The following is a 26771-nucleotide window of genomic DNA, read 5'->3' as shown; positions in this document are numbered from 1 at the left end:
TATTTTTTCTGTTTAACAGAGAGCAGATTTCTTCAGCACATTTCTAATCATAACAGTGTTAATAACTCATCTCTAATAACTGATTTATTTTCTCTTTGTCATGATGACAGTAAATAATATTAGACTAGATATTCTTCAAGACACTTCTATACAGCTTAAAGTGACATTTAAAGACTTCACTAGGGTAATTAGGTTAACTAGGCAGGTTAGGGTAATTAGGCAAGTTAATGTATAATGATGGTTTGTTCTGTAGACTATTTAAACAAATATAGCTTAAAGGGGCTAATAATATTGACCTTAAAATGGTGTTTAAACAATTAAAAACTGCTTTTATTCTAGCCGAAATAAAACAAATAAGACTTTCTCTAGAAGAACAAATATTATCAGACATACTGTGAACATTTCCTCAATCTGTTCAACATCATTTGGGAAATATTCAGTTGAATTCTGATTTCAACTGTTCGTCTCGTTCTCTCAAACTCACCCTCCCTCCCTCCATTTCCTTGCTTTCCATTAACAATCCTTTTAACCCTCTCTTCCCTCCTAAGATGGATTGCGGGGGTCCTAATCACTCTGCTAAAATATTGCAGAGACAGTCCCTCCACTCTGAGTATCTGGGCATCATCATAGGACACCTGATCAACCTACGTTCATTACTTATCCCACCATTCCCCTACCACTCCTACAATAAAGTCTAGCTCAAAGTGTGGCGTGCTCCATGCTGCTGAAAGACACTATTAATGCACATACACTTAGTGAAGACTCTAAATAGACACTATAATAAATCAAGACTATTATATATATATAGGTGTGTGTGTTTGACCTGTAGCGTGAGTTCGATGGTGTCGGCCGTGCGGATGCTGCTGCTGTGTTTACTGTCTCTCTGCGCTGCAGACACACTCCAGACACCCGGAGAGCCCTTCTGACAGAAGAAACTGCACACACATACACACACGCACGTGCAGTCAGAACACTGAGTGTAAGAGAGTGTGAGAGATGTGACGGAGAGCAACGCACCTGTGGCGATATCCAAACATCAGGAACAGAACACAGAATATAATGCAGGCCATGCCGATGTGGATCCCCACCACAATCCCTGACAGAGAACCGTCAACACCTGGACCGCACTCACACACACTCTGCCCTGCTGATCACACACACACACACACAAACACAGGAGTTAGAAAGTTAAACACAGTTATAAACACACATACATGCATGCATGCACACACAGATATACACACAGACAAACACACACAAACACATACATACCACAGACATGCATGCAACACACACGCATGCACACCCACACATAAATATATACAAACACACATGCACACACAGATAAACATGCATATGCAGACACTGAAACACCGTTATCTACATTCCACAAAAACACTTGAGTGTGTGTGTGTGTGTGTGTTGACTTCAGGATCTGAATGTCATTACTTCACCTGCTGATTCTTTCCCGCTCTTTTCCGTCTCAGCCAATGAGACGAGTCGCTTGTTGCCGATGCTGTCGCCGTTCCCGTTAAAGGCTATGAGCTGGATCTCATACACTGATGCAGCTTCTGCAGGACACACACACACACACACTGACAGTTAAATAGTGACAGCCGTGTGTGTGTGTACATATGTGTGTGTGTGAATGCATGTGTTTGAGTGTGTGTTTGTGTATGCACGTGACTTTGCATCCTATAGTCCTACTATATACTATCGTCCTTTATAGTAAGCTACTATATTATTATTGAACCATACTATAGTAAAGTGTATTAGACTGTGTATACTAGTATTGTTGATGAATGCTGTAGCATTACATTAAATACTGTAGTATAGTGTTTACTACAGTAAACTGTGGTGTATTGCAGTATAATATACACTAGAGCTGTAGAAAACTGCAGTATTGGCTTATTTGTTTATATTACTACACTAAATAATGCTGGATTGTTGTAACCCAGTGTTGGGTCAAATATGGACAAAACCACCCATTAGGTTAAAAAGTGTCATTTAAATTTAATTGAAAAAGCTTGTCTATATTTGACACATCTTTGCATTACGACAACCTAGCATTAGTAGAGGATATATCTGATGTTACAATAGCGGTGTCTCATTTCAGAGGCTGGATCCTCTGAAGGATGCATTCGAAGTGCTCTGCGTCATCGTGGCGCAACGAAGGCGGTCTTATTTATAAATAAATAAATAAATAAATAAATAAATAAATAAATAAATAAATTCGAAGGCTCCTTCAAATGCCACTTAATGTGTCCTTCGTTTCCCAGGTAATGAAGGACACAACTGGTGGATCCTTCACAGCCTCGAATGTCCCAAGATTCATTGCGCGTTGATAACAACAGGACGCTTTTAAAAGAAAACTCCGGTTTAAATGTCTGAATTAGGTTTATTTTACTTGGATATCTGAACACACGTTTAAAAAACTAAAAGAGAATAACATGCCTTACTAAAGAGTGACTTTATAGACAGTTTACATCTTTATGTGTACATGTATGGATCAATGGAAATATATCTCCAGCTTCTGTATGCCTCGTTTTACCTTCAGATCGCTTACAATAAGTTTTGAAATCACTTTGAAAAAAAGTCATTACAAATTTTATCAGCGCTTATTAACGACAGCTGTTACGGTAGCCTGGTGACCAGATCGGTCCTCTGTAGGCTAGATCGTCTCATCTCAAAATGCTCGGTTCAGCCTGTGTGGACTTTGAAGGACTCACCTTTGGAGTCTGCATCCGTCGGAGGATGCAGCCTCTGAAATGAGACACAGCTCATGGCAACTATACCATCACAGCAGATCAATTACTATAGTTATTGTTTCACCACTGCAACTCTAGAATCACCACAACAGACTAATACAAGTACTTTACTATAGTACAGTTCAAAAACACTACAGTATTTACTATAAATACAGTGTGCACAGATATTTGTTTATATGCATTCATGTAAAAGTGCCTGTGCACATGTTCGTGAGTGTATATGCATGTGTGCGTGTGTGTGTACTGACCCAGGTTAGAGATGGTGTGTGTGTTTATGTGTGCAGGGAAACGCTCCTCATGGCTGAACTCTTGCTGCGGCAGCATGCGGTAGGAGAGCTTATATCCTTCCACACGGCCCGCTTTAGCAGGCAGATCCCAGAACACCTGCATGGCTGTGCTGTTCAGGACCTTGGTGAAGAAGCTCGGCATTGTGGGAACTGAGAGACAGACAAAGAAAGGTTATTTTAGATAACAAAAACTAGAAACTACAGGTCAGAAAACATTTTCCTTAAATATAATAAAACAAACTCACAATAAACAAAGAATTAAACTAAAACTAACGACAATTTTGGAATTAATAGGCACTTATTCATCTACACTAGTAGATGATGCTTTTACAGACAAACACATTGGGCTCTATTTTAAAGATCTAGGCGCAAAGTCTAAAGCGCATGGTGTAAAAGCACTAAGAGCGTGTCTGAATCCACTTCTGCTATTTTAAAGATGAATACATCCACTCTGCACCCCAGCGCATGGTCTAACAGGGTTGTGCTGATTCTCTTAATGAGTTCTGGGTGTGTTTTGAGCATAACCTGCATTAAACCAATCAGAGTCTCGTCTCTCATTCCCTTTAAGAGTCAGTTGCGTTGCTCCATGGTACATTTGCTATTTACATGGCGACTCTGTAAGTGTAAAAACTGAACACTTCACTAGCAAGAAAACAGTTAAACAGAGCATCTGCAGCGCGAGGATAAAGAACGAGCCTCCTCCATTCAGCCTCTTTACTTTCTCTTTACTTTTATTTTTTACTGTTTTACTTTGGTCGAGTAAGGAAACGGTGTTATACCCACTCACTGAACACATCCATTAGCCCATCCATTAGATTTGTGTCTAAACTATTTCTAAATTCAGTTCTAATCTCCAGCAAAGGAATAAATGAACAATAATAATGAAGTGTGGTCAGAAAACTGAGTTATATCCACACACACGTCCTGTTCTGATGACCCTTATGGTGATGCAGACGCCTCCAAAACCCCACAGCTGGACAAATCTACACTTGTGTTTATTAAAGCAAATATAAATCTGCATATAATAAATAATACTGCTAATAAAAATAATAATAACAATAATAATAACAACATTATACAAATGTACCCCGCGGTGAAGGAAGCATGGAGGCAGTGGTGTTTATATTGATGTAGAAAAGAATTGTTCTTATAACATTTTAATCCTTTAACTGTTTTCCTGTGTAAAGATATTTGTGTATCCGCTTTTTAAGTGTGACCTCACGTGAAGCAGCTTTCGGGTCCAAGCGCTATATTAAACTGTGTGGGGCGACTCATCAAATGGTAATAAGCGTTTACAAAGCACTGTAATACTTTCGAAAATCACGATCGCAATAAATATATCCATGCCTAATATCCGATGGCCAGAAAGTGATTCATTTTGTATAAATTGTTAAAATGTTGGGATTTGTGATGCAGCAAGCCCAGAGACTGTTGTGTTCACCATGCTTTTATAAAACTCTGGAACATAACCTGCTCCGGAGCAGGTTATCTTCAGAGAGTAAGTTGCTTTGGCTACTTAACATACCCCAGAAGTTACCTCTGATTTTGGAACCAAAGCTGAGGTTATCTACTTACTCTCAAACTTACCCGGGTATGTCACATAACCTGCTTTCTGGAATACCCCCCAGTTCCTCATGTTCAGTTCGGTTTGTTTAGTATCGTCTCTATGTTTTTAGATTCCTGTTTAGATTTAGTTTGATTCACCTTAGTGCTTTTAGTTTTTGCACTTGCGTTTGTTTTGTCAGTTTTTGTACCTTGCCTGTGCCCATATGTTATTTGGATCTTCTTGGTTTACTTATTAAACGATGTTTTGCTGCATTTGGATCTATCCCTTGTTTTTGTAATACCCCATCGGGACAATTGCTGTATTTTCTGTGTGTATTCAGCAGTGTGTGAGCGTTTGGACCTGTATAGGTGTGTAACTAATGCTCTCTGCACTGGACTTTAGAGCAGCTTTCAGTTGGTCTATGGTGCAGTCTATTTCAGTTCCTCAGAATAGCAGCGCTTCAATGCGCCTTAACACACCTCCTTTATAGACCAGCACACCCATCAGTCCACAGAGTGGCACAAATGGATTTACCATTTAAACAACGTAGAGCAAAACGGCAAAATGAGGGTTGTGCTAGTCTGAAAATGACAACACATTGAGCCAAACACGTCTTGCGCCTTACTGCGCCGGTAGTATGATAGAGCCCTTAGTCTTCATTTGCCAGAAAATATAAACTAGGCATGTCTAACTACATAAAGATGTATAATATGGAGACGTTTGTATTAGCTTATTGAAATAGGTGGATGGAAACCATAGCTAGTGCGTGTCTTTAACCCTCTGTCTGCGGTGTATGTGTGTGTGCTCTCACCGGCGCCCCCTGTGGTGGCGATGACGCTGCTGGACTGCTGACTGGCCCCCAGTGGTGAATACGCCTTCACGTAGATGGAGAAGGTGGTGGAGGAGTCCAGATTACTGAAGTCATGCTGGAACGTGTCTTTACTCACTGCCTCCTGGAGCTCACTGCTGTCCGGCTCTGAGACACATAGACATACACACACACACACGTCAGTCTGTGCGCTCGGATAGAGGAGTGTGTGAGAGAGTGTCTCTGAGTGTGTGAGAGCATGTTTGTGTGTGTGTGTGTGTTTACTGTATGTGCGTGTGTCTGAGAGTGTATGTCTGTGTTGTGTGAATACATGTATAGATGTGTGTGTTATTATTTGTGTGGGTGTGTATACATATCAGTGTCTCTGCATGTGTGTTTTTTGTGTGCTTTTGTGCAAATCTGTGTGATCAGTGTGTGTTAGTTGGTGTGTGTGTGTGATCAGCATGTGTTTGAGTGTGTGTGTATGTGAGTGATCAGTGTGTTTATATGCTTGTTTGTGTGTGTGTGTATGTGTGCATATATATATATATATGTGTTTGTGTATGTGTGAGTGTGTATGTCTCTCACCACCAAGCCTGCGAATATGCAGCACGTATCCTATAATGCCGTCAGATGCGTGTGGTTCCGGCTGTTTCCAGCGCACCCGCAGTGCAGTGTTGGACAGCGGTGTGACCGTCAGATCCTGCGGCGCTTCTGGGAGCTCCAGTGATTGGGAGACAGCGAGCCGAGCGCTGGCCTGATTGGTTCCTGCGCTGTTCTCCGCGATACACTGATAGATGGCCTCATCGTCCGCCATGATGCGCGTCACAGCCAGAGTACTGCACAGTAACACACACATCAGCACTGCATCTCGATGGTCACTGATTACAATAATATAAACTGTTTAATTACACATTTATGGAAGTACTCAGAGTACATTTACATTACTTTTGTGGTACAATTTAGATTACTTTTATGATAATACAGTCTGACTACTTTTGGATTACATTTAGATTACTTTTATGGTACAATTTAGACTTTTATGATAATACAGTCTGACTACTTTTGGATTACATTTAGATTACTTTTATGATTACAATCTGACTATTTTTATATTCTATTTAGATTACCATAAAAGTAATCTAAATTTTACCATAAAAGTAATGCCATCAGACTACTTTTACATTACATTTAGATTACTTCTGTGGTAAAATTTAGATTACTTTTATGATAATACAGTCTGACTACTTTTGCATTACATTTAGATTACTTTTATGGTACAATTTAGACTTTTATGGTAATACAGTCTGACTACTTTTGGATTACATTTACTGTAAAATTTAGATTACTTTTATGATTTCATTTAAACTTATTAATGCCATCTGGCTACTTTTACATTTAGATTACTTTTATGGTGAAATTTAGATTACTTTAATGGTAATGCAAGAAGACTACTTTTGGATTACATTTAGATTACTTTTATGATTTCATTTAAACTTACTTTTATGGTAATGCCATCTGGCTACTTTTACATTTAGATTACTTTTATGGTGAAATTTAGATTACTTTAATGGTAATGCAAGAAGACTACTTTTGGATTACATTTAGATTACTTTTTTGGAATAATTTAATTTACTTTTATGGTAAAGCAATCCGAGTGCTTTGTATTACATTTGTGGTAATATTTAGATTACATTTATGGTAATGTAATTGGACTACCTCTGGATTACACTTAACTTACTTTTATAGTAATGTAATCTGACTGCTTTGATTACACTTTTAGATTATGCTGTACATACAATAATGTACATTATTTTTATGGTAACGTAATCTGACAATGTTTTGAATTACATTAAGATTACCTTTTGTGGTAACTTATTCTGAATACTTTTGGATTACATTAAGATTTATTTTTCGGAAACAATCTGAATACTGGATTACTTTTAAATGACTTTTTTTGGTATCATTTAGATTACTTTTATGGAAATATAATTGAGTCCTTTTGGATTACATTTTAGATTTCTGCAAATATTTTGTACAAAAATGTCCACCGGTTCTGTCTGACCTGCAAATAATCCGTCACTCCCAGCTCTGCTTTGAGCTCAGGGAGAGTGTATTTTCTGCATGTTCTCAGGTTGTGTGTCACCTGTTGTTGTTGGTGAGCTTGACGTTGTCTCCAGGTGTGAGGATCTTGCCGTTCTTCAGCCAGATAAGGTGTGGATCGGGAACACCTTGAGCCTGACAGGTGAAGACGGCGCTGCTGCCCAATGGCTTCGACACCGACTGAGGCCACTGAAGGAACTCTGGAGGAGCTGAAACAACCAGAGAACCAAGCTTACTTCCACACTGCAGAATAAGGTTATTAGTAAAGTACTTGAAATAATCTGTGGTGGTCATTCTAAAGTTGCTATTGTAACAGAAAAACTAGGGAGGTCCCGATTAGGTTTTTCTGCCTTCGTCATTTGATTTTGTACTGATACCCGATCCAATACTTCTACAATACATTACACACGTTATAATACAAGTTACAATTGATTGAGTGTAGACATGGGGAATTTATGCTGCAGGTTTTGAGCTTTTGTCCTAAACTCCCCCCATCTGTCTCTCTGAGCCATCAATCAAGACCTTGACCCCTCCCCCCTCACACACACACACACACGCTTCATTTCCTACAGGCCTGCCGGAATGAGGTCAGAGATCAGGGGTCAGAGGTGATCCATCACTCAGGGTCTATTATTCCTCCCCCTCCGCCTTGCTTTCTGCTGATCTCCATTCATCCATCCCACTCACTCACACACACACTACACAATACTGCGGTAAAACATGGTAAAATACCACACAGCACTGCAGCGGCACACTGAGTGTATGTTACACACAAGTGCTTCAGTTTCAGATCATCATGAGGGGGTTTGGGGATTTATTTCAAAGTGTGGCTCTGTTTGCGTGTGTGTGTGTGTGTGTGTGTGTGTGTGTTTTGAGTTTCAATGTGTGTTTCTGTATGCATGTGTGTTTCTATGTACATGTGTGTGTTTCTGTGTGCATATGTGTGCGTTTCTTTAGGCATGCGTGTTTGATTGTGCATGTGTGTTTCTGTGCCTGTGTGCATTTGAGCATTACTGTGTGTGTGTGTGTGTGTGTGTGTGTGTGTGTGTATCTGTCTATGTACGTGTTTCTCTGTGTGTGTTTTGTGTCTGATTCACAGCTGCTGTTCAGAAGCAGACCGGCTCATCAGACCAGATACAGGCTCCTCCCACTTATGCTAATGAGCCCAGAGTGACCTCATCACGACATCAGCTGATCTCAGCTCACAGCCGGTCTGCCTTATCATCTAGTTTTGCATTTCAGTGTGTATGTGTGTGTGTGTGTGTGTGTGTGTGTGTGTGTGTTGAAATTAAACTGAAATGAGAGCAGCAGAAACACATGGGTCAGAGATGAAGGGGTGCAGGGGTCAAAGGTCAGTCAATGTCTCACTGCTCTAATAGAGAACTGGAAGTGAAGGTGTGTGTGCGTGTGTTTGTTATTGTGTTTGCATGTATATATGCATGTGTGTGTCTGAATGTGTGTAATTGAGCGTGTGTGTGTGTGAGAGAATATTGCTGTGTTAGAGATTGAGAGAGTAAGTTTTTTTGAGGATGTGTGTGTGTGTGTGAGTGTGTGTGCATCTCTGTATGTGTATATGTGTGTGTTTGAATCTGTGTTTTTGAGAGATTGTGTGTGTTTGTGTCGTTGGTAGTGCATGTGCATTTGAGTGTGTGTGTCTTTGACCGTGTGTGTGCGCTTTGTTTAGAGTATGTGTGTGTGTGTATGTGTGTTTCTTTAAGTGTGTATATGTGTGTGTGACGCATATGTGGGTGTCTTTGAGAATGTGTGTGTGTGGGTGTTTCTTTGAGAGTGTGTATGTTTGTGTGTCTTTGAGCATGTGTGTACCTCTGTATGTGTGTGAGGGTATGTTTTTGAGAATGGTTGTGTTTGGGTGTGCTTTTGAAAGTATGTGTGTGTGTGTGTGTGTGTGTGTGTTTGAGTGTGTTTCTTAAGTGTGCATTTGTGTGTGAGTGTATGTCTTTGAGTAAGTGTGTGTTTTTTTGAGGATGTGTGTGTGTGTGGTTGTGTTTGGGTGTGCTTTTGAAAGTATGTGTGTGTGTGTGTGTGTGTGTGTGTTTGAGTGTGTTTCTTAAGTGTGCATTTGTGTGTGAGTGTATGTCTTTGAGTAAGTGTGTGTTTTTTTGAGGATGTGTGTGTGTGTGTGTGTGTGTGTGTGTGTGTGTGTGTGTGTGTGTGTGTGTGTGTTACCTTGCACCACCAGTCGTCCCAGTGCAGTTCTCCTCATCCTGGTCCCGGGTCTGTTAGCGGAGCAGACGTACACACCTGAGTGCTGCAGAGACACGTCTGAGATGATCAGGTTACCAGAACCCAACACCTGGATCCCCTCCACACCGATAGAGCGACCGTCTGATGGACACACACACACACACACACACACACACACACACACACACACACACACACACACACACACACACACACACACAGAGGTCTGCTTCAGTATCTTAGTGAGGACGTTACACAGACTTCTCATAGGGAAGCTCGAGGGTTAATGGTTGGTGTGTGTTTACCCAGCCGGCTCCAGGACACGATGGGTCGTGGGTTTCCTGTGGCGATGCACTCTAGGATGGCCGTCTGGTGGACGTTCAGAGTCAGGTTCTGCGGCCCGGACAGAATCACCGGCTCCTTGTACAGGCGACTGGCTGCCACTGACACAGAGAGAGAGAGAGAGGGGTGAGTGAGAGCGTCAGGTGTGTGTGTGTGTGTGTGTGTGTGTGTGTGTGTGTGTTTAACTCTCTAGTCTTACCTGTGACCGTCAGCTGCGCCTCGTCTCTGTAGTGTGTGCGCGCGCAACTCTCTGGTCTCACCTGTGACCGTCAGCTGCGCCTCATGGCTGTAGTGTATGTGTGTGTGTGTGTGTGTGTGTGCGTGCGCAATTCTCTGGGCTCACCTGTGACCGTCAGCTGCGCCTCGTGGCTGTAGCGTGTGTTAGCAGTGTTTCTGGCCATGCAGCGATACACACCGCTGTCTGACCGCCGCACCGCTGTGATGTGCAGGATACCATTGGGCAGAAGAGTGAACCTGAACACACACAACACAGTGGTGAAGATCTCACACACACACACACACACACACAAACACTCACCAGCCTGAGCCTTTAACACAAAACTAACAGCTCAGAGGAGTGTGTATGAGAGAGTGAGGGAGAGAGTGTGTGCGAGTTAGTGTGTGTAAAAAAGTATATATGTGTGAGAGAGAATGCGTGTGTGAGTGTGTGTGAGAAAATGTGTGTGTTCGTATGCGTGTGTATGCATGTGAATGTGTGTGAGTGTGAGAGAGAGAGAGAGTGTGTGTGTGTACCTTTAGCTTAATGCAATACCCAACAGAACATTCTTTACCTAATAAACAGAACTCCTCTCCAAAACAACACTCTCAGTAGTGTTGCTATCTCAGAGCATGACATGTTTAAAGCAGCTAAATCATTCACACACACACACACACACACACACACACACACACACACACACACACACTGTCACTGACAAATCGTCACCTTAGAATTATAAGGTTGTATCTGCGTTCTGAATGATCTTGAGATATTGAGCTTCAAAGTTTTTGCATTCCATATAGCAAACAATATGTGTGTAACAGTTCTCTTTCATTAATTAACATGACAGAGACCCTAAATGTTCTCTAAATGTAAATTATTAAAGTTCTCTTACATTTGCAAATTGGAGTAACAAACCACGGTAAATGCAGAGAGAACCTTCTCATTCTGAAAAGTCATTTTCCACCTGGATTTATAAGGTTCTGTCTGGCAGATCATTCATTAAGGCATTACTTTAAGAAATACAATCCAAAAAAGATATAATCTGGTGCTGTAACAGTATGTTGATGCCTGAGAAAGTACATTTGTGCTTTCTAGAACATTTATTTCATGTTTAAGGATCAATTTTTTTTTTTGTTTAAATTAAGCTTATAAGACTGTGCTCAATATTTTGTGCAGTGCAGATGTTAATATTATCTAATCAATATTCATAACATTTTATGCTTTATATTAATTATTAAATTATATTGATTGAATTATATGCCCCATGATTTAAATATAGTATTTGCCCTTCAAGGCTTAATATTAAATGTAAAGACTTTAAACAAAACAGAGGATGACCAAATGAGTTTAATGAACACTGAAAACTGTTTCACTTACCATATACACACACAAATAAAATATTTCACATTTAATAAACAAACTTTTTTAATATTCGTTTCTTTTTTTATTTTTTAACATTTCATCTCAATGTCAAGAAAATCTTCTATATCATCACATTTACACACTTCTCCATTTTGTGTGGTGCAGAATTATTTAGTCGACTCTGATTTTGTGTGATTTGGTCTTTCTGGTGTTTCCCGTTGTCAATGGAGCAGTCTGGCGAAATGACAAAGAAAGCTGATCCTGATTGGTCCTCGAGCGTGCATTCAAAATGCTGATTGGCTCACAGAAAGAACCTTATAGAGCCAAGCTAGAGTTCAACTTTGTAGATAAACTGTTTTTGTTTTTAAATAAAAAATCTTAAAATGTAAAACAAAAACAGCACATGATGTAAATAAGATGTCATTTAATAAGAATATGTCAATAACTCAATTTTGACTAAACTGTCAGACAGAACCTGATAATTCTAAGGTGGTGATATGTCTGAATGGTAATTAAATGATGTAAACACATGAACCCTTCCCTTTATTCTCCTCAGAGAGAGGTCTGTCTGTAACTCACCTGCTGTCGTCTCCACTGAGAGCGGTTCTGTTTCTCTCCCAGGTGATGTTCGCCTCTGGGACGCCGCTGACGGCGCAGTGAAAGCGGGCCACGCCGCCCTCATCCACACTCATGGACTCGGGGTGTGTGTGGAACTTTGGCAGCGCTGACAGATAAAACACACACATTATGACACACATACTTGCTGAATACTAGTTACAAATTACAAACGCTCAAATCACTGTAACAGGGTAGTTTTCCTAGGTGTTGTACTTTACTGAGCAGTATGTGTGTTAACTTTTCCTTCAGTGTATTATTAGTTACTATCAGTGTTGGGGAGGGGGGGGGGGGGGTAAAGGCTGATTTATACTTCTGCGTCAAGCACACGTGTATGGTCCGGCACACACATTACATAATAATATCACTTTTCTGAAGTAACAAATAAAGCAACGCATTACTTTTAAAAGATAAGTAATATTAATTGAAGTGCTGTCACCTCACAGCAAGGTCACTGGTTTGAGTCCTGGCTGGGTCAGATGGCATTTCTGTGTGGAGTTTGCATGTTCTCCCCTTGTTGGCGTGGGTTTCCTCCAGGTGCTCTGGTTTCCCCCACAGTCAAAACACATGCACTATAGAGTAACTGGGTAGGCTAAATTGTCCATATTGTATGAGTGTGTATGGATGTTTTCCAGAGATGGGTTGCAGCTGGAAGGGCATCACCGGCCACTTTGTTAGGTACACCTTACTAGTATCGGGTCGGACCCCCTTTTGCCTTCAGAACTGCCTTAATCCTTGGTGTTGTAGATTTAACAAGCTCCTGGAAATATTCCTCAGAGATTTTGCTCCATATTGACATGATAGCATCACACAGTTGCTGCAGATTTGTCGGCTGCACATCCATGATGCCAATCTCCTGTTCCACCACATCCCAAAGGTGCTCAGAACTGCCGCTCACTGGATATTTCCTCTTTGTCGGACCATTCTCTGTAAACCCTAGAGATGGTTGTGCGTGAAAATCCCAGTAGATCAGCAGTTTCTGAAATACTCAGAGCAGCCCGTCTGGCAGCAACAACCATGCCTCGTTCAAAGTCCCTTAAATCCCCTTTCTTCCCCATTCTGATGCTCGCTTTGACCTGCAGCAGATCATCTTGACCATGTCTACAGGCCTAAATGCAGTGAGCTGCTGCCATGTGATTGGCTGACTATAAATGTGCATTAATGAGCAGTTGAACAGGTGTACCTAATTAAGTGCATGTGTATATATATCTATTGCTCCTGATGGCCAGTCCGCCACTGCACCTTGGTCTCACATTCATTTCAAATGAGCACTAGCCTGTACCAAGATGGCGGCTCCATTGCTCCATTCCTTCCAATAGACAACAACAGCCTACTCGACATCTAGTGTGTGTATATATATATATATATGCGTAACATTACTTACCACAAAAAGTAACTAAGTAATGCAACTAGTTACTTTTTTGGGGAGTAACTCAATATATCCTTTTTATAAAGACATCTTAAACCCTTGAATGTTTTAATTTATGTATGTGTGTGTGTGTGTGTGTGTAATGTAATCTATTTATGTAAGTATTATATTATCTTTGCATCAAATTATCAAATAACGAATTCCGGCTTTTACTTGATTTTTTTGGCACATAATGCTACGTTTACTGCTGTGCGATTTTTCAGTGTGTGTGTGTATGTTGTGTGTGTGTACTCACAGGCCAGCTGCACATTTGCTTTGCGGCTGATGATGAGGCCGTATCGGTTCTGCGCGGCGCACTCGTACTCTCCGGAGTCTCCCGCGTCTCCGTCGCGTCTCTTCTGGAAGCTGCGGATCAGGAGCGTCCCGTTCTCCAGCACCGCTGCTCTCTCACCCAATGACACTGCCGCACCGTTACGCCTCCAGCTGATGCTCACAGGCCCCGCCCCCTCCACCTCGCAGGCCAGCAGCAGGGGGCGGTCCCTCCCCGCGATGACATCACTCGGCTCCTTGAGGAAGGCCAGCTCTGAGGCCCCGCCCACACCTGCAGGAGAGACACAGCAGGATGAGGGGGAGGAGTCAAACAAATTAGCGAACAGGAGGGGGAGGAGCAAAACACAGAAGGTGGGGGCAAAACACAGGAGGAGGAGCCAAATAGAGGAGCAAAACAGACAGATGAATGACTTACATGATGTTTACCATGATGAAGATGAGGATTATGATGATGATGATGATGGAGATGATGAAGATGGTGGATGTAGAATACTGGCAGAAGAAGAACACTCAAGTCAGATATATGATAATGCAGCACTACACAAACACAATCAGCAACAACATTTTTAGCCCAACAGAACCTCCAGCATTAAAGGACCCTCAACATTAAAAGCAAGCATCAGAGAAACAGATCTCTCATACACCAACATCCTATAGACCAACTGCAGAGGCTTTACTGTATATCCACAGAACAGAGACATCTCCAAAGACATCTATCAAAGCTGTACAGAAACCTGTGTGAAACTAATGAAGACAGCAGACGTCAGTGATTTACTTTAGACATTCAGCCTGACAAAATATTTGAAGTGAAATATATTGTGTTTTCTGCATGGTAGATGTATGACTCTGTGTAATGACTTGTTGTTGGTTAACTGAAGTAGTCGGCACAATAGCCTAGTGGTTAGCGCGCTGACATATGGTGCAGTAGCACTTCAGGGCGTCCTGAGTTTGAATCCCAGCTCGAGGACATTTCGCCCTCTCTCCCTCCCACTTTGCTTCCTGTCTGAAATACTGTCCTATCCACTTAATAAGGCAAAAACAAACAAACAAACAAAAAAAATACCTTGAAGTATATTTACATACCATATTTTTTATCCAAGGTTCCCATACCATCAGAATCTTATAGCAGGGTTTATACACATTTTACTACTAAAATTCCAAGACTTTTCCAGAACTTTTAAATGCATTTTCATGACGTAATGTTTCATGTAATTCTACATGGTTAATAATAAGAAAACCAATGACATTCAAGTTTATTTATTACAGCGTATCAGAGAACACACAACAATCTATGTTGTTGAAATTAGTTGTTATATCTCTGTAATATTGATTTTGATGATGCTGACACAGCACTAACAATGTGAGAGTAAATTATTGGCCAAGGACAGAAAATAAGTAAAGACAACGAACCTATATTCAAGTTAGAGCTGCACGATATATGGTTTGAGCATCGATATGGCAATGTGTGCATCCGCAATAGTCACATCACAGGATATGCAATGCTGGATTATAGTTTAATACAGAGTTTAATCATAATGGAGTGAAAGTTTATCACCTGTATGCATTTTTAAAGATAGTTCATCTAGAAATGACTTATTTTCATTACAGCCTTCACTTGTTTCAAACATTTATGAGTTTTCTTATTTAATTGAACACAAAAAGAAGATAATTGAATAACTCCTACAGTATTAAAACAAGTGAAGAGTAAAGAGTGAGGACATGTTAATCTTTGAGTGAACTGTGTCTTTAAGGCCTGTGACTGTGTGAACATTTCAATATTTCAGAGTTTAAAACATCCAGACACAAGAAATGTTTAATAACTTTAATAAAGATTAAATAATCTACAAGTGTTGATTATTCAATATCTGTATCTGAATAGTGAACAGCTGAAAACTATCATTCACTTTTATCTTTATTTTATTTATCTATGCTCGTCATTTGTTATATATTATTCAAGATTCCTCTACAAAATCCCTCAATCAATCCAAATAAACCTGCTAAATCATCTGGTGAAAAATCATGAAAAAAAATTTTTTTTTTTTTCCAAAACTTTTCCAAACCTGGAAAATGCCATGTCAAAAATGACTTTTCCATGACTTTTCCCTGACCGTATGAACTCTGTTATATTGTCCTGTGCCAATTCTCAGAAATGTGATATTGCTAGGACTGTATTGATTCACTGTGAGCCGGTTGAAAATCATTCATAATGAAATTCATTATGGTTTTGGCAGCAGAAAAGTATTCAGAAGGTGCATGATCAAATGTAAAATAACATGATCATTAGTGTACAAATAATCGAAACCTGCGATGTGACTATAGCCAATACACACATTGCAATACACAAAATCACTTGAACGCCTAAACATAGACATCCCCTATACACTACATAACTGCAGGTTAACTATGTTAAATTAGCAACTAATAAACTAATTGTTATGGTAACTAATTTCTGGTCTTGATTGCAATAATAATAATAATAATAATAATAATAATAAATAAATAATAATAACAACAACAATAATAATGCAATAATGTGCAACTTTTGTAAAGCTGCTTTGCTACATTAATGATTGTGAAAAGCACTATATAAATAAACTTGAATTGAGCTGTGATATCGATGCTGAAACGCTATATAGTTCAGCCGTAGCGCTGGTGGATTTAGAGCGTCTTAAATCAGCGTGATTCATCTGCGCTGAACTTAAACTTGACTTTGGGGCGTCTGATTGATGGCTCTTTCAGCGGCTTTCACACAAACACACACAAAACCCTCCAAACAGGCACACAATGCGGATCCACCCCCCCAGCCCAAAACACAGGCTCCGTATCTGCCCCCGGCCCATCATTCTGCCCCGTCTGAAGAGCCATCTGCCCCCCTCCGCCCCGCGGCGCTGCGCGAGGGTGACTTTCCCATGCCACCGCATCCGTCAAAGCCATACACACACACACTCCCGCGCAGCTGCCAAACACACAACACCACACAACACTCCAGACACACTTGAACTTGAGTGGATCATATGCAAAATAAACAGAGTTCTGCATCTAAACACCCATCTGACATCTGGAGCCACGTCTGCCCATCATGTGACCCGCGCTGGGTCAGTTCAGTCCGCAGGACACACATTTAGGAATCATGGGATACTCCAGACATTACATAGTAGCTAGCATAGATAACAGACACGGATAACTAAAATGATAGCAATAATGATAGCTGTTACTATCTTGATAAATATAATAAGTATAACAAATACAATAACTGTACAAATAATGATGACAATAACCATAACTAGGACCACAACAACAATTATAATTATAACGATAACTATAACAATAACGATATCTATAGCAATAATGAAAAAGATAACGATAATAATAACAATAATGATAACTATAACAATATCCATAACTATAAGGATAACAACAACTATAACGATGATAATAACGATATCTTTAGCAATAACGATAACAACTATAACAATAACAATAACTGTAACGATAATATTGATATCTATAGCAATAATGAAAACAATAACTATAACAATATCCATAACTATAAGGATAACAACAACTATAACGATAATAATAACAATATCTTTAGCAATATCAATAACAACTATAACAATAACTATAACGATATCTATAGCAATAATGAAAACAATAACGATAACAATAATGATAACTATAACAATATCCATAACTATAAGGATAACAACAACTATAACGATAATAATAACAATATCTTTAGCAATAACAATAACAACTATAACAATAACAATAACTATAACGATAATAACGATATCTATAGCAATAATAACAACTATAACGATAACTATAGCAATAGCGATATCTGTAGTAATAATGATACTAATAACTATAACAATAAAAATAACGATAACAATAACTATAACAATAACGATATCTATAGCAATAATGATAACAATAATTATAATGATAACTATAACGATATCCATAACTATAATAAGGATATCCTTAGCAATAACGATAACGATAACTATATCTATAGTAATAATGCTAACTATAACAATAATCGAAAGCATCACTTCATTAGAGTTCAAAACATAACTATAATTAAAAGTATAGCAAGATCTTTGATGCTAACTATAAAACCTATAACATTATATTATACTTTAATGAAACTTTAATGAAAACTATAGCTTAAAGATCTTTGATGCTAACAATGGCTGCATGATATTGGAAAAAACTGACAATGGGATATTTTATTTTTCTGCTATAAATATTGTGATATGGGATATAGTCATAAGATCATTTGAATAGCACTATTTGATGGTTTTGTCTAACAGTATTCAGGTACAGAAATTGAATAATCACAGTACAGAAAATAAAAGTCTAACCTTGTCTCATTTCTAGTCCAAATATCTTACAATTCCTACATCAAGTAAAACATGTTGTTCAGTTTTCACCTTTTCAAGTTTTTTCTTAAAACAAACAAATCTATCTGTCAGTGAAGCCAGGAAATGATCTTGTTTTCTCTTTGAAATGTAGATATTTGGACTAGAAACAAGACGACAAGAAAAAACTTTTTTTTTGCATAAAAAATACATATTAAACTCTATAAATACAGTAATTAAATTGTTAAGCTAAATTCTGTAGCTACTGGTCAACTATAATGCAAACTCAACTCAACATTGCTCATCTTGCGATGTGACTATTGCGATATCAGTACTGAAACCATATATTGTGCAGCCCTACTAACTATAATGATAAAGTATTGCTTTTTAAGAGGCTAATAATATTGACCACATCACTTTTTACATAAAAAATAAACAGAAAATACATTATATTTATTTATATATATTTGTTTAAACGCACGACATTGGAAAAATTGTCATTTTGTTTAGCTGTGATCTATCCATCCATCCATCCATCCATCTATCTAGCAGCATAAATACAATGCCACCACATAGCTTGATAAGCCCTTTTTAGAAAAAAAGAATTCATTTATTTGGACTAATTGGGATTATTCTGGAAAAATTTTATTAATGAAAGAAAGATTCTATCTCAAATTATTCAGGCACAGAAATTTAATCAAATGTACAAAAAAACACTGTATAGTCTTCATATAAAGATTAAATAAATATATATTTATTTCATATATAAGCAGTACATTTTTGTGTGTATGAATACTTTCTGCTTACACTCTCACAGGCCTTAAAAACACATGCAAATGGTCATGACCAAAACATTTTGAGTTTTGGAGTGAAATGTTCTACTCTGAGGAAACTTCTACTCTGAGGCTTATTCTTGTGAGCTTGCCCCTGATCAGCAATCGCTGTTTTTGGTTGGTCTGACTCATTTCGTGGGTTCAGTAAACAATTTTAAAAAGCTGTTCAATATGGAATGGTGTTAGCTAAAACATTATTCTTTATTTACGGAAAAAGGCATCAAAACCACTTTTTAAATCCTGGTTTTCAGAATTCTCTACCACTTTACATTTAGAGAGACTAAGACACAATCTTCCTGATAACATTGCTGGCTTCCAAGCCACCTGGAAACCCTTTTTAAACTATTTTTCAAATGCAAATGAAAAAAGTAAAAAACTTTTACTCCAGTATGGTTAAATTCATTAGTGGCTCTTGTGATTGAAATCTTCTATGTTCTGATCTGTGTGCGATATCAGTGCTGAAACAATATTGTGCAGCCCTAATATACACTCTCAGAAATAAAGGGACAGGAGCTGTCACTGGGACAGTACCTTTTTAAAAAATATATATTTGTACCCAAATAGTCCACAGTGGTACCTAAAAGGTGCTTATTAGTACCCAAATGAACCTAAAAAGTACCTTTGAGGTACCATTATGGACCACTCAGGTACAAATATGTGGCCCCAGTGACAGCTCCTGTACCTTTATTTTTGAGAGTGTATATACAGTTGAAGTCTATTCGCCCCCGTTTAATTTGTTCCCCATTTTCTGTTTAACAGAGCAGATTTCTTCAGCACATTTCTAATCATAATAGTTTTAATAACTCATCTCTAATAACTGATTTATTTTCTCTTTGTCATGATGACAGTAAATAATATTAGACTAGATATTCTTCAAGACACTTCTATACAGCTTACAGTGACATTTAAAGGCTTAACTAGGTTAATTAGGGTAAAGTTAATTACATGAAGTTAACTAGGTTAATTAGGGTAAATTTAGGTTAATTAGGCAAGTCATTGTATAACAGTGGTTTGTTCTGGAGACAATCCAAAACTTTGCTGAAGGGGGCTAATAACATTGAGCCACAATAAAGCCAATTAATTTAAATGCCTTTAAAAAATGAAAAACTGCTTTCATTCTAGCCGAAATAAAACAAATAAAATAATTTTATTAAATATTAAAATAAATATAAAAAAATACTGTGAAAATTTCCTTGCTCTGTTAAACATCATTTGGGGAATAAAAAAATAAAAAATAAAAAAATTCAAAGGGGGGCTAATAATTCTGACTTGAGCTGTGAGATATATATATATATATATATATATATATATATATATATATATATATATATATATATATATATATATATATATATATATATATATATATATATATATATATATATATATATATAAATATATAAAAGTATATAAAAATTTACTAATTAACCTAATGATTCTAGTCAAGTCTTTAAAATGCACTCTAATCTGAACGCCAGTATCCTGCAAAATAACTAGCAAAACATTATGCACTTTCATCATGACAAACACACTAAAATATCATTAGAATTGAGTTATTAAAACCACAATATTTAAAAATGCACTGAAACATTCTGTCCATTACACAGCACTTGGAAAGTATGCATTCACTATATAATAGTTAATATTAATCAATATGATTGATAGTACCCGGATGAGTCTGTGTTATTACTTTATAAGTAGAGAATAAAATAACTCAGAATGTCTGAATTGACCAATCAAAATCAAGTATTCCAGACAGCCGAGTAACATAATAATCAGTGAAGCCGCAATCTGCACACAACTCAAGCTGAGCCGACTGTGATATAATATCTGTGTCGGATCAGGGAGTGTGTGATTATTGGAGTATAGTGCTGCTCTTTGTGTGTGAATATGCAGATCTGAGCTCTACAATAGAGAGATGTGCAGCAGCAGTAAACAGAGGCCGCGAGGAGCAGACGGTGACCCTGGAGCCTAAAGGTCATGAGAGACGCACACACACTCCTCCTCTGCTTTTGTTCTGGAGCGACCGTGAACTTCAGTCTGTGCATCTCAATGTCTGACCTGTGCTGGGCTTACCATACACAATGAGTACCGCGGTATTACCATACTTTCTAGAGGACAAGTTCAAGTTAAAGGGGGGGGATATATTAATGTGGAACTGATGACACTATAACACTCCGTGAAGCACTCTGGAGGAAAATGCATGAGAAATAAACATGTATATTATTTATTATGATAGCAAACAGGCTTCTTGATGAAGTTTAATGTTACAAAATGAGCAGTTTTCTGGATTTTGAGCTTCGTGTTTTTATTTTTCTGTTTATTTCTGCTTCTGAATTGCATTATGGGATGTTAATCTCTGCTCTGTCCACTTCTGATGACGAAAATTCAACTCTACAGTTTAACAAAGTGACTTTTACTGACATTTTAGTCATAATATCATGTATAATTTATCATATCCAGAGAAATAAGTGTGTAGAATAACAGAAAAAGTGCTGCAGTTTATTACAAGCTTTCTGTAGTGTAATATACAACACCAACACACACAATATAGCACAATATAACACACTGTTCAAGGTTAAAAGTTGCTGGAAGGAAGATCAAGATCCCATGATGACATTCAGAAGCAGAAATAAATGCAGAAAAATAAAAATATCAATCCCAAAATACAGAAAACTGCTCATTTAGGGAGACTTTTTAAAGTGTAGTCTTATGTTGTATGGATATATTAGCCAAAATATATCAACTTTTCTTATATGGCAAAAACAAAATCATTAGAATATGAAGTAAAGATCATGAGGACATCATGTCAATATCCTACTGTAAATATTCACTCATTCATTTTCTTTTTCAGCTTAGTCACTTTATTAATCAGGGGTCGCCACCGCAGAATGAACCGCCAACTTATCCAGCACATGTTTTACGCAGCGGGTGCCCTTCCAGCCACAACCCATCACTGGGAAACATCCACACACACTCACTATGGACAATTTAGCTTACCCAATTCCCCTATAGTGCATGTGTCCAAACACATGCACTATAGGGGAATTGGGTAAGCTAAATGTGGGGGAAACCGGAGCACCCGGAGGAAACCCACGCAAACACGGGGAGAACATGCAAACTCCACACAGAAACACCAGCTGGGGCTCAAACCAGCAACCTTCTTGCTGTGAGGCGATTGTGCTACGCCACTGTGCAGCCCTACTGTAAATATATCAAATCTGAAAGTGCATTGATAAGACTTTAATCTGCACAATTTTAAAAGTGATTTCGTTAAGGTTTAGATTTTATTTTTAATCCTCAAGAGTCCAGATTCTCTAATACTTATGTTTTAAAAGTTTTAAATATTTTCATTCTTTCATTTATTTTCCTTCAGCTTAGTCCTTTTATTTATCTTCTTAAGGCCCAAGGTGTTTTTTTACATGTGTTTTTTATTTCTCTTTGCTATCTGGGCTTATTAGAACCTAACTAGAATTGAAATCTAAGTATCATCTTTTGAAATGATGTACTTTTGGAGAAAATTGTGTCCATATCTGTGGACTCGTGGTCTGAATTTACGTAAAACACTTTTTCCTGAATGTTTTTTAATGCACATTTAACATAGAATTTTTTTAACATGTTTTGACTATCAGAGAGTAAAAACAACTTTTTTTCCCATTTTGGACAGTTAAAAGTAACGTTTGGGACATTTGATATGCTGCAGAACAGTTGCAGGACGACACTGTATGTCTGTAACGAAATATAAAACATTTAAAGTGTTTTAAATATCCACTTAAGAGCTAAAATGTGCTGTCCACGTATGTGGATACTCAAGCCCTAGGAGGTTATCAGGGGTCACCACAGTGGAATGAACCGCCAACTAATCCAGCATATGTGCTTCGCAGCAGATACCCTTCCAGCTGCAACCCATCACTGGGAAACACCCATACACACTCATTCAACGGTATGGGACGATAACCGTTTAAGGTATGCTGCGTTTTGGAAAAGTCAAGGTTTTAAAACGGTCAAAATTTTCTGCAATACTGTTCCTACTGTATGGAGTAAGATTTATTTACATTTTTTGTTTGTTTTTTAGGAAACATTACCTCCACCAGAAAAGATATCCTAAGATGCCACTTTAAATTGTAAAAGAAAATCTGTTTTTAAAAATAAATGAAGACAGCAGAAGTCAATGATTGATTAGAATTATTCAGCCTGACATGTTTACTGCTCCAAAATATTATCAGTGTTTCCCAAAATAACATTTATTGTGTTTAAAAGTGGGAAATGGTTTTCTTTTTTACCCAGACCTTTAAAAAGAATATATTATAGATCATCCCAATCAAAATACTGTGAAAGCGTGGTATTTTTATCCAAGGTTAACATGACATCAGAGTCTTATACTGGTCCATGCCTAATTCACACTCATACACTACAGCCAGTGTAGTTGATCAATCCCCCTATAGCGCATGTGTTTGGACTGTGGGGGAAACCGGAGCACCCGGAGGAAACCCACACCAACACGGGGAGAACATGCAAACTCCACACAGAAACACCAACTGACCCAGCCGGGACTCAAAACGCAGTGGCGCAATAGGTAGTGCTGTTGACTCATAGCAAGAAGGTTGCTGGTTCGAGCCTCGGCTGGGTCAGTGTGTGTTTCTGTGTGGAGTTTGCATGTTCTCCCTGCGTTCGTGTGGGTTTCCTCCGGATGCTCCGGTTTCCCCCACAGTCCAAACACATGCAGTACAGGTGAATTGGGTAGGCTAAATTGTCCTTAGTGTATGTGTGTGAATGTGTATGGGTGTTTCCCAGTGATGGGTTGCAGCTGGAAGGGCATGCGCTGCGTAAAACATGCTGGATAAGTTGGCGGTTCATTCCGCTGTAGTGACCCCAGATTAATAAAAGGACTAAGCTGAAAAAATTTTTTAAATACATTTAGAAGGTCCCATATAGCACTTTCTGAGCATGTTTCCTAATGGGAACTAATGAATATGGTTCTGGTAAGCAGAATAAGCTGAATGTAGGACTGTTTCAGATCATGAAACAAGAGTGCAGATACATAATGACTTCTTCATATTTCTCCCAGCACACATGTTTGATTTTAAACACTGAAAATAAAACTACTGATATTTTTGCATGCTTTAATAAAAAACATTTCCAATAAAAAATAAACATTAAATTCAGAGTGCTTATTGCTGATTTTCCTACACTAATTTATAAAATTATTTTATTTTTGAATATTTAGTTGTAGTATATAATCTGCATATTTCAATGAGACGTTATTGTGGTGTGTGTGTGTGTGTGTGTGCGCGTGCGTGTGGACTAACAAATTATCATATTCATGACACTGATCTGGTTCCCACAGTGTTGAATAGAGTCTGAGGCTAATTAGGAAAATGAACCAGTCGCCACTCACGTGTGTGTGTGTGTGTGTGTGTGTGTGTGTGTGTGTGACCACAGATGCATGTGGTGTAGATCTTTTGGATTAACCCTGTGAACCCCGTGTGGCCTCTGTCTGTGTGTGTGTGTGTGTGTTAGGCAGCTGCCTCACACTATTATAATGAGATCTCAATCAAAGCCCCGCCCAGTCTGACCCGACCCTAAACACTCAGTCATATGCTAATGAGGGTCAGGTTAGAGGTCAGGGTCAGTGTCTGGCTCAAGTCCGTCTGTCTCACACACACACACGAACATGAACTTCAGCAAACACACAAAAGAAGAAATGCACAATCATTTAGTTTACAAACACGAATGCATCAACTAAACGATGACAACCAATAGGAAAAGTTCAGAATTCAAGTTATTTTAATATTTAAATTACATTTATCACACTTAAAAAATAATAGGATAAAAGAAATGCTTCAAATCACCAGAACAGCCAGCAGAAACTATAATAATAATAATAATAATAATAATAATAATAATAGTAATAAACAATCTCTCTCTCTGTCTGTCTTAAAATTATATATTGTTTTGTATTGTATTGTCATTTATTTGTCTGTACTCAATCATCAGAAACTGTTTATCAAATGTTCGTTGTTATGTAAAATATAACAAAACATCACCAATTAATCACAAAAAAATATCAGAAACTGACTAAACTGCAGCGCTAATGAGCAGAATATTCCCTATAATAGATCAATACAGCAGCAAGCTCTAATAATAATACATAAGCTCTTTTTCTAAATGTGATTGAAACACACACACACACACACACACACACACACACACACACACACACACACACACACACACACACACACACACATCAAATGAACTAATGACTGCCAATTAAACTCATTAAAGACTTAATGAACGATCGCACCAATCAGCAATCAACAGCAGCACGCTCATTAGCATATAAACAGTCATAATGAAATGCTTCAGGATTAAAAACCCTAATGATTATAGTGAAAGTGTACAAAACATCATTAAACCCAAACCAAGTGTCACAAACACACACACACACACACACAGAGAGAGAGAGAATCTTACCTGAGCCGGTGACGATCATCATTATCATCATCATCGTCATTACTGTGAGTCTCTTCATCATTTTCGCGCGGTTTCTCCTGTGAGGTGTCCTCCAGTGAGTGTTATGAGCTCATGGTCAGTTACTCCTCAGTGCTGCTGTTATTAGTAATAATAATAATCCTCATAACCGCAGATACTCTTGTCCTCTGAGGCTCTGAGCGCGTATGAGGATCTCCAACTCTGTTGATCCTCCACACTCCAGCAGGGGCGGGGTCACGGAACTTCAGTCAATCAGAGAGCAACCGGAGACAAGGACAGGCCTCTTACTCTGAGGCTGTGTGTGTGTGTGTGTGTGTGTGTGTGTGTGTGTGTGTACCAGGTGATTCTGTTATTGTTTATTTCTTATTATTATTTGAGCAATTCCATGCTGGTATCAACCTGGACATGACAAATAATATATGTTTTTCCTCATAAATGCAAACAAATCAAATCAAATCACATCAGTCATGTTTGTTCTACAGTGAGCCAGGAATATAAACAGATGTTTCAATCTACACTCACTGGCCACTTTAATAGGTACACCTGTTCCTCTGCTCATTATTGCATATTTGTAGTCAGCCAATCACATGACGGAAACTCAGTGCATTTAGGCATGTAGAAATGGTCAGTGAGCATCAGAATGGGGAAGAAAGGGGATTTAAGAGACGCTGAACGTGGCATGGTTGTTGGTGCCAGACGGGCTGCTCTGAGTATTTCAGAAACTGCTGATCTACTGGGATTTTCACGCACAACCATCTCTAGGGTTTACAGAGAATGGTCCGACAAAGAGGAAATATCCAGTGAGCGGCAGTTCTGTGGGCGCAAATGCCTTGTTGATGCCAGAGGTCAGAGGAGAATGGCCAGACTGGTTACTCAAATAAGCACTCGTTACAACCGAGGTCTGCAGAAGAGCATCTCTGAACACGCAACACGTCCAACCTTGAGGCGGATGGGCTACAGCAGCAGAAGACCACACCGGGTGCCGCTCCTGTCAGCTAAGAACAGGAAACTGAGGCTACAATTCACACAGGCTCACCAAAACTGGACAATAGAAGATTGGAGAAACGTTGCCTGGTCTGATGAGTCTCCATTTCTGCTGCACATTCGGATGCTCGGCT

At 38.6% G+C, this 26771-nt stretch overlaps 1 protein-coding gene across 1 annotated transcript in view; it reads right to left on the bottom strand.

Annotated features, from left to right (window-relative positions):
* The window catches only part of LOC130243019 (immunoglobulin superfamily DCC subclass member 3), a 29069-nt gene extending 3415 nt beyond the window's left edge, over nucleotides 1-25654 (bottom strand). The window contains exons 1-14 of the mRNA XM_056475044.1: nucleotides 25636-25654; nucleotides 17614-17670; nucleotides 13924-14238; nucleotides 12224-12368; nucleotides 10403-10533; nucleotides 10023-10160; nucleotides 9700-9858; nucleotides 7556-7721; nucleotides 5998-6248; nucleotides 5413-5577; nucleotides 3017-3205; nucleotides 1455-1571; nucleotides 1018-1147; nucleotides 824-935 (exon numbers count right to left, since the gene is read on the bottom strand). Of these exons, the coding sequence (XP_056331019.1) occupies nucleotides 824-935; nucleotides 1018-1147; nucleotides 1455-1571; nucleotides 3017-3205; nucleotides 5413-5577; nucleotides 5998-6248; nucleotides 7556-7721; nucleotides 9700-9858; nucleotides 10023-10160; nucleotides 10403-10533; nucleotides 12224-12368; nucleotides 13924-14238; nucleotides 17614-17670; nucleotides 25636-25654 (2094 nt within the window). The remainder of the gene's footprint in view (nucleotides 1-823; nucleotides 936-1017; nucleotides 1148-1454; nucleotides 1572-3016; nucleotides 3206-5412; nucleotides 5578-5997; nucleotides 6249-7555; nucleotides 7722-9699; nucleotides 9859-10022; nucleotides 10161-10402; nucleotides 10534-12223; nucleotides 12369-13923; nucleotides 14239-17613; nucleotides 17671-25635) is intronic.
* Nucleotides 25655-26771: the final 1117 nt, after the last annotated feature.

The sequence above is a fragment of the Danio aesculapii genome, chromosome 16, assembly GCF_903798145.1.
Source record: "Danio aesculapii chromosome 16, fDanAes4.1, whole genome shotgun sequence".
Taxonomy (NCBI): Eukaryota; Metazoa; Chordata; class Actinopteri; order Cypriniformes; family Danionidae; genus Danio; species Danio aesculapii.
The sequence above is the reverse complement of the archived record's forward strand: the minus strand, read 5'-3'. Positions and strand labels throughout refer to the sequence as shown.